Source organism: Nicotiana tabacum, chromosome 20 (genome assembly GCF_000715075.1).
Source record: "Nicotiana tabacum cultivar K326 chromosome 20, ASM71507v2, whole genome shotgun sequence".
In the NCBI taxonomy this organism is placed as follows: domain Eukaryota; kingdom Viridiplantae; phylum Streptophyta; class Magnoliopsida; order Solanales; family Solanaceae; genus Nicotiana; species Nicotiana tabacum.
The window spans coordinates 145,836,058-145,848,980 of NC_134099.1; the positions used below are offsets into that span (position 1 = coordinate 145,836,058).

The 12,923-nt window shown below is 35.9% G+C and overlaps 1 protein-coding gene across 5 annotated transcripts; it reads right to left on the reverse strand.

The window, feature by feature from the left end:
- Positions 1–708: 708 nt before the first annotated feature.
- LOC107792457 (putative protein phosphatase 2C 60) lies at positions 709–12,573 on the reverse strand. Of its 5 annotated transcripts, XM_016614667.2 has the most exons (11): positions 12,298–12,573; positions 10,371–10,493; positions 10,050–10,113; positions 7,621–7,729; positions 6,930–7,080; positions 2,600–2,725; positions 2,306–2,429; positions 2,131–2,207; positions 1,850–1,902; positions 1,338–1,392; positions 709–1,256 (listed from the first exon to the last, which is right to left on the reverse strand). In XM_016614667.2, exons 2-11 carry the CDS (start codon positions 10,485–10,487, stop codon positions 999–1,001), a joined length of 1,134 nt encoding a protein of 377 aa, XP_016470153.1. In that variant the 5' UTR covers positions 10,488–10,493; positions 12,298–12,573; the 3' UTR covers positions 709–998. The 5 variants fall into 5 exon arrangements, with proteins under 5 accessions (XP_016470153.1, XP_075097046.1, XP_075097047.1 ...); XM_075240945.1 differs by lacking the exon at positions 10,050–10,113 and having other exon boundaries at positions 12,298–12,537; XM_075240946.1 differs by lacking the exons at positions 10,050–10,113; positions 12,298–12,573 and adding an exon at positions 12,180–12,197.
- Between the last annotated feature and the right edge of the window lie 350 nt (positions 12,574–12,923).

Genomic DNA, 12,923 nt, shown 5'->3' on the forward strand with positions numbered 1-12,923 from the left:
CCTTTCTTTAATCAACGAAGCATTTTAATAATGCAATTGAGGGAGCAACAAAATAAGATGTGAGAATGAGTATGTAGCAGCACGCCTTGTGTGGAAAGGCACGCCTCAATCACGTTGCCTGTTAAAGGAATGGCTGCTGCTACAACTACTACTCAACTTACCATTTTTATTTTCAACGATGGCATTGAAAAAGTAATGATTCCTTTCTTTTTGATATTATTGTCTCTTCTGTTGAGCCGAAGGTCTTCCGGAAACAGCCTCTTTACCCTTTTGGTGTAGGAGTAAAATTTGCGTACGCTCTATCCTCCCCAGACCTCACTAATAGAATTTAATTACTGGAATGTTGTTGTTGTTGCATTGAAAAAGTAGACCAAATTAATGGCTACCACTAGGCACGTCTTCTTAATCCCTTGTTTCCGCAATCTGCGATCTTGTTGTACGAGAATTTTGTCGACCATAATGATGTCTGCTTCTACAGTAACTCTGTACAAATGCATATTGGTTCACAAATGCAGCAAAGAATTCAGTAATGACTTCCAGACCAAATATTAGTCGTTTTGGTAAACTTTCAAACGTAACTCACTTTTAAATATTATTCGAACTTCTCTTCACATAACTCGCTTTCAAACACAAGCCTGTTAAAAAGCATCCTGGGTCCAAAATATGACTACTACTCCTGCGTTAGCATTCCCATTCTTCAAAAGATAAAACGATGAAAATCCAACATTTTATTCAGTCGGCGTCATTAATCAAGTAATAGTTCTCTTTACAATAGGGAAAAGAAAAAGGGAGAAAAAGACTACACTTAGCAGCACGTTATTCGCCTATTTGAAGCTAAAAACCTATCCCCACATCTGAAAAGATCGGGAATCGAGCATATATACAGATCTTCTAGTATCTCTAGAATGCCTCCGTTTTATCTATCAAAACTTCAAAGCTTGCGGTGACATCTTAACTACTCCTATATAGGAGATATTAAATGCAACCACTAGTTAAATTCAAGCTTTTTCAGCTGCATTATCATTACATTGAGATCCTGTAGGTACAGCATTAGGATTGTTAGATGCTACTGTGTTTTCGTTACATTCAGAATTTTGATTAGAAGGCAGTAGTTGCTCCTTGTTCAATGCAACGGTCTTGAAGGGTTTCTTGAGTTGTACCAAGATCATGGTCATGTTATCACATCCTTCTCCACCTGTGGCTGGCGCCAAACATCTATCTAGCACTCGCTCACAGACAACGGAGAGCTTATTTTCCTGCACCAACGGTGACACATTTATTTTTAAAAACTGAAAAGCATGATCTTAGAACAACAAATAATATAATTAAGGACTCACATGTTTTAACTGTTCCCCAACAAAGTCCACAACTTCTTGGCTTGACATGCAATCCCTAACGCACAAGCAATACAGATATAAGCACCAAAATTATGAAATTCTGGTGTAATGATATAACAAAAAAAAGGTGCAAACAGGGCCTGGCAATGTACTCGCATCTAACATAAACTGACGTTCTAATTACAAGAATATAACCATATCGCAGAGAATTTCTAATAACATTAAAAAGATGCAAGCTCCACCATTTTCTTTTTTGGAAAGTTGCATTTGTATGGAAACAACATGCAGAAAGAACCATTGAACTTCCCAAAAGCCTGCAAAAATCCATACTAATTTTCTTTTCTTGTACATCTTGTCAACCTACTAGCAAACAGTATGCAAGTTCAAGTACACTAAGCCCAGCAATCTAATAAGTCTAGAAGGAATAAACTGATGTTCACCTAAAAGAAATTGGATTTTGGTGCAAATACAGTAACTGGGAAGATAGAACCAAAATGATACGATATACTTACCATATGCCATCACAAGCTAGAACAAGGAAATCATCATCATTGCAGAGCTCAACCTAACTTGAGGGAAAATTTAGGAAAAGAAATGTTAAATGCAAAATCGTCTTCGGCTAGAAAGGAACACAGACAAGAACTCTCCATTTTGATCAGTTAATAATTAAAGAAAAGCAATAATGCTCCACCTTCACCTAGCTGTACACATAAATATACTGTAGAAAATCTTCCTCCAATAACTTTCATTGTTCTACGGATTCGAAAGGAATCATAAGCCATTGTTTACTTACAGAGCGGATATCAGGATTAGCAGTCACTATTTGTTTTTCAGCAGGCAATGATTTGTTCTGTTTGAGTTCCATGTCGCCTGAAATTACTGAAGTGATCAGACTTGCCATAACACAAGGGGAAAAAGGAGCTATACTTTTTTATAGTATCTTTAAGAAAATGCAATATTTTTAATACCAATTGCTCTTGCCATGTTTAAACTTCCATTAACCCGTCCACACCGGACGTATCCACCAGCATTACTAATCCTTTGCTTTTCAGCTTCAAGGTCAGGCTTATGGTCCCTAGACATATCATATGCCTGCATAACATGTTTTGTGCTTAATACAAATATGCCTCACTTAGAAGAAAGACAAGCATCATGTACAGTGATGTTAACTCCAAACAAGCTGCTTTAACAATTTGTCCAGAATGCAAATCATTTTACAATCCTGAACCAGAATATATAACTGATACAAAAGTAAATGCTACCTGACCCTTCCGTGATAAGACACAGCGAGAATCGCCAGCATTTGCCACAAGAAGTTGAGTATTTTGAATGATTGCTACACATGCTGTGCTTCCTGCAGTTGGCCCATGGTAATCAGAGTTAGCCCCCTACATTGGAAAAAAGGCAAAAGGTCAAAAGGATTAAACTCCAGTATACTGATTAAATTAGTTGGAAAATAAATTTTGAGAATATAAGTATTAATAACACCAAGCAGTCTACCGGATTAGTCAAACCACTGCAAGACAAAGAGTTATACAGTACTTTCTGACACCTCTTAATGCTTCTTATGTCATTTTTCTTTGGATAAATATATCTTAGACCTTTAAGGAAAACAAAAATAACTGATATTAAATAGTATACCCGACGATACTCTTTAAGGTTCTTTTGTTTCTTATTCATTCTTCATGTTTTCTATTCTTCTTTTCTTTATTTTTTATTTTATTCTTATGATGGTCTTGTCGGGGCCAACTTGACCGAACCTCAGCTATTCCATCGGTTTTCCGTGCTACCTCCCACCAACATAGGTACCAGGTAACCCCACCTACCAAAGCTTAGGCAGATACGAAGAAATCACCTAATATTTCTTGCCTCCATTGTGATTTAAACCTGAGACCATGGTTTTCCTCCCATTTTATTGCAAATATGTCACTTTATTTGCCCCTGGTTGGGGTTTGGAACAAGGACAATCATTTAAATTATTGGAAATAAATTTCCTTTTAACCTAGAGTAATTCAATCCTAAATATAGGCCGACATGATTCGGTACAATCTTCAACAGAAGTCAGAAATGGCAAGAGTAGAATAACCTTCAATTCTTGCTTCTACAAAGATAAAGATACTTCAACATTTGACGGGTGTTTAACTCGCCATGATACTAGATTAAGCAAAAGATTAAACAACGTTCAACTTTGACATCTTTATCATACAGGTTTTTTTCCTGGTGATAGGTGATTCTCAAAGAGGATAAAAAAGCCAACATTTATCATGTTAAGAATATTCTGTAATTAAAGAAATAGATTAGCTAAGTATCAACTAAAATCAATTAGGAACACAGGGAATATTATATATATCAACTAGAATTAATTAGGGAATCATATTGGAGGTTCAACTCCAGTAATTATATAGCATTTCCTACTTTAGAACATGTGTAAAAAATTTTAAACCCCAATAGTTAGTGGGAACAGTCTCACAATTCTCTTTTTCCCTTCCTCTTTTTTTCATGACACCAGGGCCAAGGAAGTGAGAATATTCTCAAAAATCCTTCTTTCTTCTCTGCTACAAAGAAAAAAACATTGTTCAGGCAAATAGTGGTCAGAATTCGATAGAAGAAAACTCTGTTTCACCATTCCCTCACTCACTGCCAAAGCATCATTCAGCATTTGGTTGCAGTATTTTGTTGTACCATCTAATCTCTGGGAAAAAATTTCAACCCAAGTTTATCATGTGATTTCTTAAGGCCCCTTTGGCCATGACTTCCCACTTGCATATAATTATAGCAGTTTCTGCAACTTGCATGTTGACATTTAGCCACAAAATTTCATTTAAGAATTTGAAATCAAGTGCAATATTATTTTAAGTTGAAATAATGGTTTGAAAGTGTATTTCAAATGGCAACCTTTTTTCTGATAACCGTGGTGTTCCGGTCAGCTAGCGCGCACCTCGACTAATTCCACGAGATAGTTGTCACCTCCCACCAGCGACATGTACCAGGTAACTCTATTCACCAAGGCTTGGATAGATGGGAAGAAATCACCTAGTGTTTTTTGCCTCCGCTGGAATTGAACCTGAGACTTCATTTTTCTCACCCACTTCATTGACCATTACGCCACACCCTTAAATGCTTAAATGAGAATTTTATTACTTCAACTTCCACTCACAACTTAATTTTCACAAACATTTTTCCAAGCGAAGTTCATGTCTTAACACAATATGAACTTCCACAAACTTTTTTCAGCTTCAACTTCAGAAAATCTTTCTTTTCAACTTGCATACCTAGTCCGTAAAAAGGCTATAATAGTTGTGATTACACTATTAACAGATACTTTATTTCAACGATACTTTATACAAGAATGCTCCATAATTTTCATCAAACTCACTTAACCAAACATCATGCGTCCCACTCAACACAAATACAAGAGCCTTACCCTTTTCTTTGGTCTACTCCATGACAATCTCAAGCAAATCCTCCAATTACTGACTCGATTAATGTTCCTTCTCATGATACAGCTCTATTAACTGAACCAACGGCTCAGCAGGTTTACACATCAAGTTGAGCCCTTAACAGACGAGGCTGCTGTTCTCATTGTCCTTCAAGCAGGTACTCGATCCACTTATAATCTTTATCCTATTTAATATTTTTGAGTTATCACTGTTTGTCACATTCATATCATGCATTTGTCATAAATTTATTCACTCTCCCAATACCTAAGACTGTAGTAAAAGCAATGGTTTATCTCAGTTAGCATCACGCTATGATTAAAGAGACGGCTACTTCACATGATAATGATATCAAGAGATTGCTCCTTTGTCACTGGATAAAACAACAGAAGGATGTCCTGGAATGGTTTACAGTCAAGATGAACCAAAATGAACCAAGATACGAAAGCTGATGCTCTTAAAACTCAACTTGTTGGCAAAGGATACACATAAGTGTATGACCTTGATTAGAGTCATACTTTTTATTTCGGTGGTTAAATTTGTATTTGTGTGATTATTTTGCAGAAGGTACTCCACTAGCCCTTTCTTTAGTTGCACAGCAAGAATGCTTTACCGCAAGCATTGGCTGCTTAGGAGGAGTCTGAATTAGTGTAAGCTAAGCTAATCCTTATACAGCCTCAAGCAATCTCCAAACGCATGATTTAATTGTTTTAGCTCTATTGTCCAACAGTTGGCATTGCTTCAAAATGAAGTCGATCTTTCATAATTTACTGACTTTCTTCTCATAGCAGATGCATTTTCTTTGTGGTTTATATTGATGACACTGTCATAACAGGTGATGATCGTGAAAGTATTATTTAACTTAAACAGCATCTCACCAATTACTTCCAGATTATGGACTTGGAGAAATTGAAATACTTTCTGGGCATCGAGGTGGTAGAATCTAATGTTAGCATCAAATATACAATATAATGTTGAAGTAGGTCCTTGTTGTGTATTGGACAGATGGAGTGTCCAAAAGCTCAAGATGCATCAGTCTATCAGAGAATTGTTGGTGAATTGAGCTCTCTACAATTACAAGACGAGACTTCTTATTAGTTGTTAGTGTGGTTAACCAGTTTCACCAGGTGCTTATGAAAGTCATTTAACTGCTCCGCATTAGGTATATCAATCGATCTATTCCTTTAAAGGTAAGATATATCAATGGATCTATTATACAAGGACTATCATATGAGAACAGGGGACAAACACAGATTTTTTCAATATTCTGATACATACTGTGCAGGATCTCCTTTCAGTAGAGGATCTATCCCAGCATACTGCATCTTAATGGGAGACAATTTACTATCTTGAAAGAGTAACAAGCACGATGTGATGTGGGATCGAAATCGAGGAGGCAGAATGTCGAGCCATGGCCTTGACCATGTGTGGGATTTGAAATTTGAAGGTAAAGAACCATGAAACTAGCTAATGACTATTAAGCCACAGTACATGTTCATTTGAATCTCATGCTTCACAAGAGAGAGAGAGAGAGAGAGAGAGAGAGAGAGAGAGAGAAGAGTATCAGGCAAAAGACGTATTACTATGAGCTTTCGTTAATTCAGATGACTAGTTGGCAAATATCTTAATATAATCACTTCAAGTCTTCAGGATCAAACAAATTTGAAACAAGCTAGCAGAATACAATATGTAGCAGAGTACATATTATGTTCTTAAAGACACAAACTAGGAAATATAATGAACAATTATGGAATCACTTAGGAGATTCAATTCCTTTAATTATGTGTCATTTCCTATTTAGAACATGTGTACAAACTACTTAAACCCCCCAATTTTAAAGGAAATCAAGCGGAACATTTCAACAATTCTTTGTTGCTTCCAGTACAATAAGATTCATAAAAGAACACGATGACTAATTTAGACATGGTATGACATGACAACCTGGAGTAAGAATGCAGGAAATTACAAATTCAAATACTCAAAAGATGAAACTTTTTTTTTTCCAAAATGTTAAAGTCAGACTCTTCAAATTGTTTCCGATGAGTAGGACCCTAAAATTCATTAATAGCACAAAGAATGTGTTTGCAGCCACAAACAAATGTAGTGCACCTTGCAGCTATAGATCGACACAACAAATAAAGGCTGGGACTGATACCTTATCTGAAGACGCACAATCCATTTGCCCCTTGAATTCACCACTCTTGCGAGGCGATATCAAACCCTCTATTATCTCCTTAGCTTGGTCCTTTTCCGCCAAAGAGGCTAATTCTCTCTGACCTGTTTGTCCACGCATCATCTCGTCCATTCTGCATGGAGAACATGCATAAGGTCAGACTCATAAACATAGAGACAAGAAGCTCATAACAATGTAAAAGAAGCTACTAATAACATGGAAAACCCCTTTTTCAGAAAAAGCCATTAATATTTTACCACATTAACACACTCATACTAACAAATTATAGTAGAAAAACTCAAGAGGGGCAGCTAGTTAACATGTAATATCTGGAGGACCCGAAGGGACACTAATGCTAAAAACCTATTAGCAATAAAAGTGCCCAATTTTGGTCAAGAAGCCAATTTAATCTCAGAATCAATTGAAAGAAATCTCATAGCAGTACAAAAATATAAGCCCATTCCAACATGCATCATACTTTGTTAAATCAGCAAGCTTAGGGATACTTGAATATGTAATTGCCTGTCCTGGCTCAGCACCCCAGGCTGATGAGAACATGAAAATGACACGAGAATGACACCTTCCTGCTGCCTTGCATACACTAGGTCAAGGATTACATTGCGGCACAAGATGAAAAGTTAAATTAAATGTGAAAGACTAGGCATGAGGCGACCTGAGAAAAGCATGCTGCATAGAAGTGCCTACATCCCCAACTGAGAATGCTTCATGATTAAGAACCTCTCGGTGAAGAAACTTGGCACAAAATTTAGAAACTTCATCGCCTACAAAATTGAAGAGCCTTATTAAGTGTTAATATGGCGTCTAAGCAAAATGTTACTACAGAGAGCTACTTAATAAAGTAAACAACGGACTGGAACTGTATCCATTCCCTTCGCATGGTTGCAATTAGAGGAGGTGAAAAACAGCTTGAAATCCAGCAGTATTGTTTGAAGGAAGAAAGCATTGATTGCATAGAGTGAAGAGACGAAGGATTTCCTGATCTCTTAGACTCTAAATTAAATAGCTGTTTACATCAATAACAAATGAGCTATTCCTCAACTAGATGCCTGAAGGCTCTGATCAGGGAGAGAAACAGGAAATATTGAGGATAACCTGGAAAGGACCCTCTTCAAGAAAATGATAATTTGCAGAGGACTGTAGAAGACATGGCCTATAAAGGGCTAATTAGAAAGACTCGCTGCAAAAAAATTCTCTAGCTGCAGAAAGACAGAGCGAAAGTGACTTCAAACTACTCCTATTTGCAGTTGACACAGCTTTCCTGTGATGGATACAGAGCATTGGGACATACTGAAACAACCAAAAAGAAAATGGAAAGAGCAAGGAGACATGTCAAATTGAGTCCCATTCCTCTTAAGACTTCTTTCAGAGTTAGATTACCAACAATATTGCAATTGGAGAGGATCTTAGCACATTTCACTTAAGAAGACATACGTTTCACAATCATCGAAGTTGACACTCAATCGGTATACAAACAATATGTCATTTAGATTTCAAAGTCAAATTCCCAAAGTGATCAAGAAGAAAACAACAAAACTACATTTAGTAAGTTGTATGGAAATACTTCAGAAGTACTCTATAGCTATCTGAAACAAGGGAGGTGGTGCATATTTAGCAGAGTGGAATTTTAAAAATAAAAAAAAGTAAGGGAGACAATAAGAGGAAACTAAGAGTTTTCAGCCAGGTATATTAGAAAAATGGCTTTTAAGGTCTGGGCATCGAAAGAAGTGCTATGTCGAGAATATTCCAAAGCCAGATAAGAAATGAGGGAAAATGGGTCATGGAAGATGATTTTCGTACTACTTAGGACCAGGAACATGAACTACCAAGTTCAATAGAAAACATGATGATCAGTTCTTCTCTGAAAGGGAGAAACGGATACCCACTCACTTTTGTGAGAAATTTCTCCATCAAGAGGAGAGCATTTGCTGATTTTGACACAAACTCTAGCGGATTATATTTGGGTGAATAAAGTTATCAGAAGTTAGTAATAAGAACAGGGCCACTGCAGGAAATGGCGGTGAAGGCAGACAAAACAACCGAAAACAGCCCGAGGACAAGTTGCTATGGAAGCAGGAGTAAGAAGTTAATTGCACCTAAGAAAGTCAGCTTTGCAGGAAACAACACTTTAATCAAGGACAAGTTGATGATAAGAAGAGAATTCATGTAAAATGCTGCTTCACTTGGAATAGCATGAAGATACAAGACAGAGCATTATCATCCATATCCAAATTTGTTTTTTATAACTTCGTTGCAGCTGGGTACCGTTCAGAGGAAGAAAGAATGAACAAGCTAAAAGATTGTTGTCTGCAAGACGTTCATGATGTATAAAGCTTAATGGGAAAGCAGATCAAAGAAAGTAATCAGAATTAAGCAACTGAAAATGGAACATTATATAACTACACGGCAACTGATGAACAGTTCAAAAATCGGCAATAACCCCCTCATGGATATCAAAGAACCATGGAAAGACGACATCCAACTTCTGAGGAGAAAGTGAAGGACCAGCAGATACTTAAGTTTGAATTTTCTTATTCTGTTCCTTTCTTTGAAATACCCTTATATACAAGGTCATATTGTTTTCCCAGTTTTTGGAAAGAATCTAGTTGGATGACATTGAAAACCTGAGACTTCTGTAATGAATTGTGCCCTATACTAATCAACCTAATGTTTACAAGACAACAAGGAAACATATTTAATAAAACATTAAAGTGACTTCCTGCTTCAATGCAGGGAAAACTAGAAAAGAACATAGATGTAAAGCAACAATAAATGACACATGTAGTCAAAAGATACAATTTCCTCAACTGCGGCATATCTGTAATTAAAACATGACCATATCTCAAAGTTTCAGCAAAGTAAAGAGAACTGAACATTATCTTCAAGAATACAAGACTTTGGTGAAGAAATAACATATTAGTCAAAAGCTCATATGTTGTCCAATAGAGGAAGGATAAGAGTTAAAACATAGGTAGTAAATATTAAGTGCCACCTAATATGCATGCAGAAACTAAGACCAGCATTGCTAGCAAAAGACAGTTAAGTCCTATATCAAGTCCTATATCAGAAGAATAGGTTTCTTACCTCCATGGCCATCATATACACCAAAGAAGGAAGTGGAAGTGTCCAAATGTGGATAAACTGCATGCTATATAACATCTCATTTTAGCAATCTTGTTCACTACAATACCTAAGCAAGATATTAGGAAACTGACTAATACTTAAAGCCAAAGCTACTTGAAACTCGCTATCATATCAGGTACACGACAATGGTAAAACATGACGGCTGAAAAATGATGACAATTTAATTTTTTCAAAGGCATAGAAGGTCCATTTTGCAACAAACAGTGATGGAAATTTAAGGATTACAAAAGACTGTGAAAATGCACACATGAATGCACTTACAGCATCTTCCATGGTTGAACGCCATCCCTGCATTGATGACAAGCCATATCTTAGTCTGTCATTCTCACCATCCTCGGACACTTTTTCAGTTTTCGGACTGCTTAAATATATTCCCATATTGACCTGCATATGGAAGCATACAGTAAACATATTTACATGCAGAATTAATACAAAATATTTTACCGCTTATCAAATAACTTAGTCCATACATAATACAGTAAATACACAGACTTGATAAGCACATACACTGGAAAAAAGGGTTAAGTTCGATCCTTAAACACATAACATGTTCAACTCCTTCGGGCACTGTAGAGAACGCTGTTCGAGAGTTTTCTAGTAAGAATTTAATAGATACACCAAACATGGTGGTAAACAGAAATATACTGTACCTGCCCCATTTCATATGAAGAAGTTTGATTGGGCCCGGAGTTTAAAATGTTAATAGACTTTCTTAAATTATATAGATGATACTGGAAGAAACTATTGAAGTACTGGTTGAAAACAACTATGATTGAGAAAGAGCTTAAAATTTGAATAGTTCAAGGAATTTGAAGTCTTTAAAATGGTGAATGCTGCATAGAAATGGCATTGCTTCAAGCATTTTGGGATGTCTCCCAAAAGGAAAGAGTTTCATATAAAACAGAACCGAGGGAGTGTTTAGTGAGGTACTGAATGTAATACCTTTGAGGGGATACTTTTTGATTCATATCTTGAATCCCATTTATTTTTTAATTCATATCTTGATTCCCATGTTCCTAATATTTAACATCTAAGAAAGGTAGCAACTGCTTCAAAGTTAAAAACTACCAAACCTCCAAATTAAACCTCCAAAAAAAAATAACAGTAAAGTGGGGTGGTTGAGACCGCTGTCGTTAAGAAAATTATGTATTATTTGCTGGTGGGAGATACGAGATACTCGGTGGAATAGTTGAGGTGGGCACAAGCTGGCCCGGACATCACCGTCATTAAAAAAATAGAATATTACTCATTACCCTTTTCTGTTTCTCAGAATATTATTTATCACTACAGTATCACAATCCCTTTTCTGTTGCTGAGAATATTATGCATCAATACCCTTTTATCCAGCGTACAATATGCTACAAGAAGTTCTCGGTTCAAATCCTAGCGGATGCAAAAATACACTAGGTGATTTGCCTTTACCTTGGTGGGTATCTGTGCTGGTTAGAGGTAACAGCTACCCGATAGAATAGTCAAGATGTGCGCAAGTTAGCCCGGCCACCACTGCTAAGGGTGGCAAACGGGCAGGTCGGGTCGGATATGGAATATGTCGAAAAGGGGTAATGCAAGAACGGATAAATTATCCAATCCGACCCATATTTAATACGGATAAAAGTGGGTTAACCGACGGATAATATGAATATCCATACTATCCATGGCTTCTTGAATATGATCATTTTGGGAGAATATCTAGTATTCCAACTGGAGCCCCAAATTTGAGGCTTTACAAATGTAAAAGTTAAACCCATTAGTTATCCATTTTCTAAGTTGATAAGATGGTTCTTATCCATATTTGACCCGTTTTTAAAAAGTTCGTTATCCAACCAATTTTTTAATGGATAATATGGGTGGATAAGTGTTTTCTTTTTTAAATTTAACCACCACTAAAGTCTACCGCTGTTAAAAAAACACTAAGCTACAAGAAGTGAGTGATACTATGAGCCAGAATAACATAGCACAACAATGAACAGATAATTCTAAAAAAAATTGAAATATGATACGTAAACAAATTTCACTATGTTGTAAATAATGATTATCCAAATTACTATAGAGTTCCACAAGTATGCATACCAGTATAAGCACTATAAAGATCCGTCGAATAAATTGAAAAATAGAAAAAGAATGAATCAAAAGGGAAATGATTAAAGAATAATCAGCAACAGTGCGTTAGGGTTACAAAGAAACTCACAGCGCCCAATGCCGAAGTCGGTGTTCGCAACGAAATGATTAGAGATAGTCAGCTAAGCAGCTGTTAATCGGTGGTTCATGACATTACTTTTTCATGCTCTTTCTTCTTTTTCTTTTCTTTTTTCTTTTTCACTAATTCTTCTACCAGATTATCCGAATAGAAAGGAAAATATATTATAATTTTACATCAGCATAGTTATAAAAACTTTAAACTATATACATATATATAATTATGTACGTATATTCTATCAGCAAAGCACACTGTTTTTGAAATCTATCGCCATGGCACACTGTATTAGTGGTTAGTATATATGCTTTTTTTTCTAATAATAAGTAAAAGAAAATATTTTATGTCCTCTTTAAATATTGTATGGCAGATTCAAAATTTAAATGTGATTTAGTAGTTCACGGCTGAATTTAATACACTTCTAATATTAGCTATTGCGAATAAAATGAGTAATCAACTATTAAATTGATAAACTAATTTAACTTTATAATTGATTATCTTATGATTAAGAAGTTCCACAAATCGATAAGTTATACTTGTTGGTATTATTTATAATGCAAATTCAACGATTTCTTTTTGAAAATTTATTTCATCCAATAGCCATGGGTATTTATTTTACA

What these genes read in the sequence shown, in the direction of transcription:
- LOC107792457 (XM_016614667.2), bottom strand. Translation starts at nt 10,487, where the DNA reads ATGGGAATATATTTAAGCAGTCCGAAAACTGAAAAAGTGTCCGAGGAT. An exon ending in ATTGTGCGTCTTCAGATAAG is followed by an intron (nt 2,726 to 6,929) that starts GTATCAGTCCCA and finishes TTTCCAATGTAG; the next exon opens with GGGGCTAACTCTGATTACCA. An exon ending in TTGGGGAACAGTTAAAACAT is followed by an intron (nt 1,257 to 1,337) that starts GTGAGTCCTTAA and finishes CCGTTGGTGCAG; the next exon opens with GAAAATAAGCTCTCCGTTGT.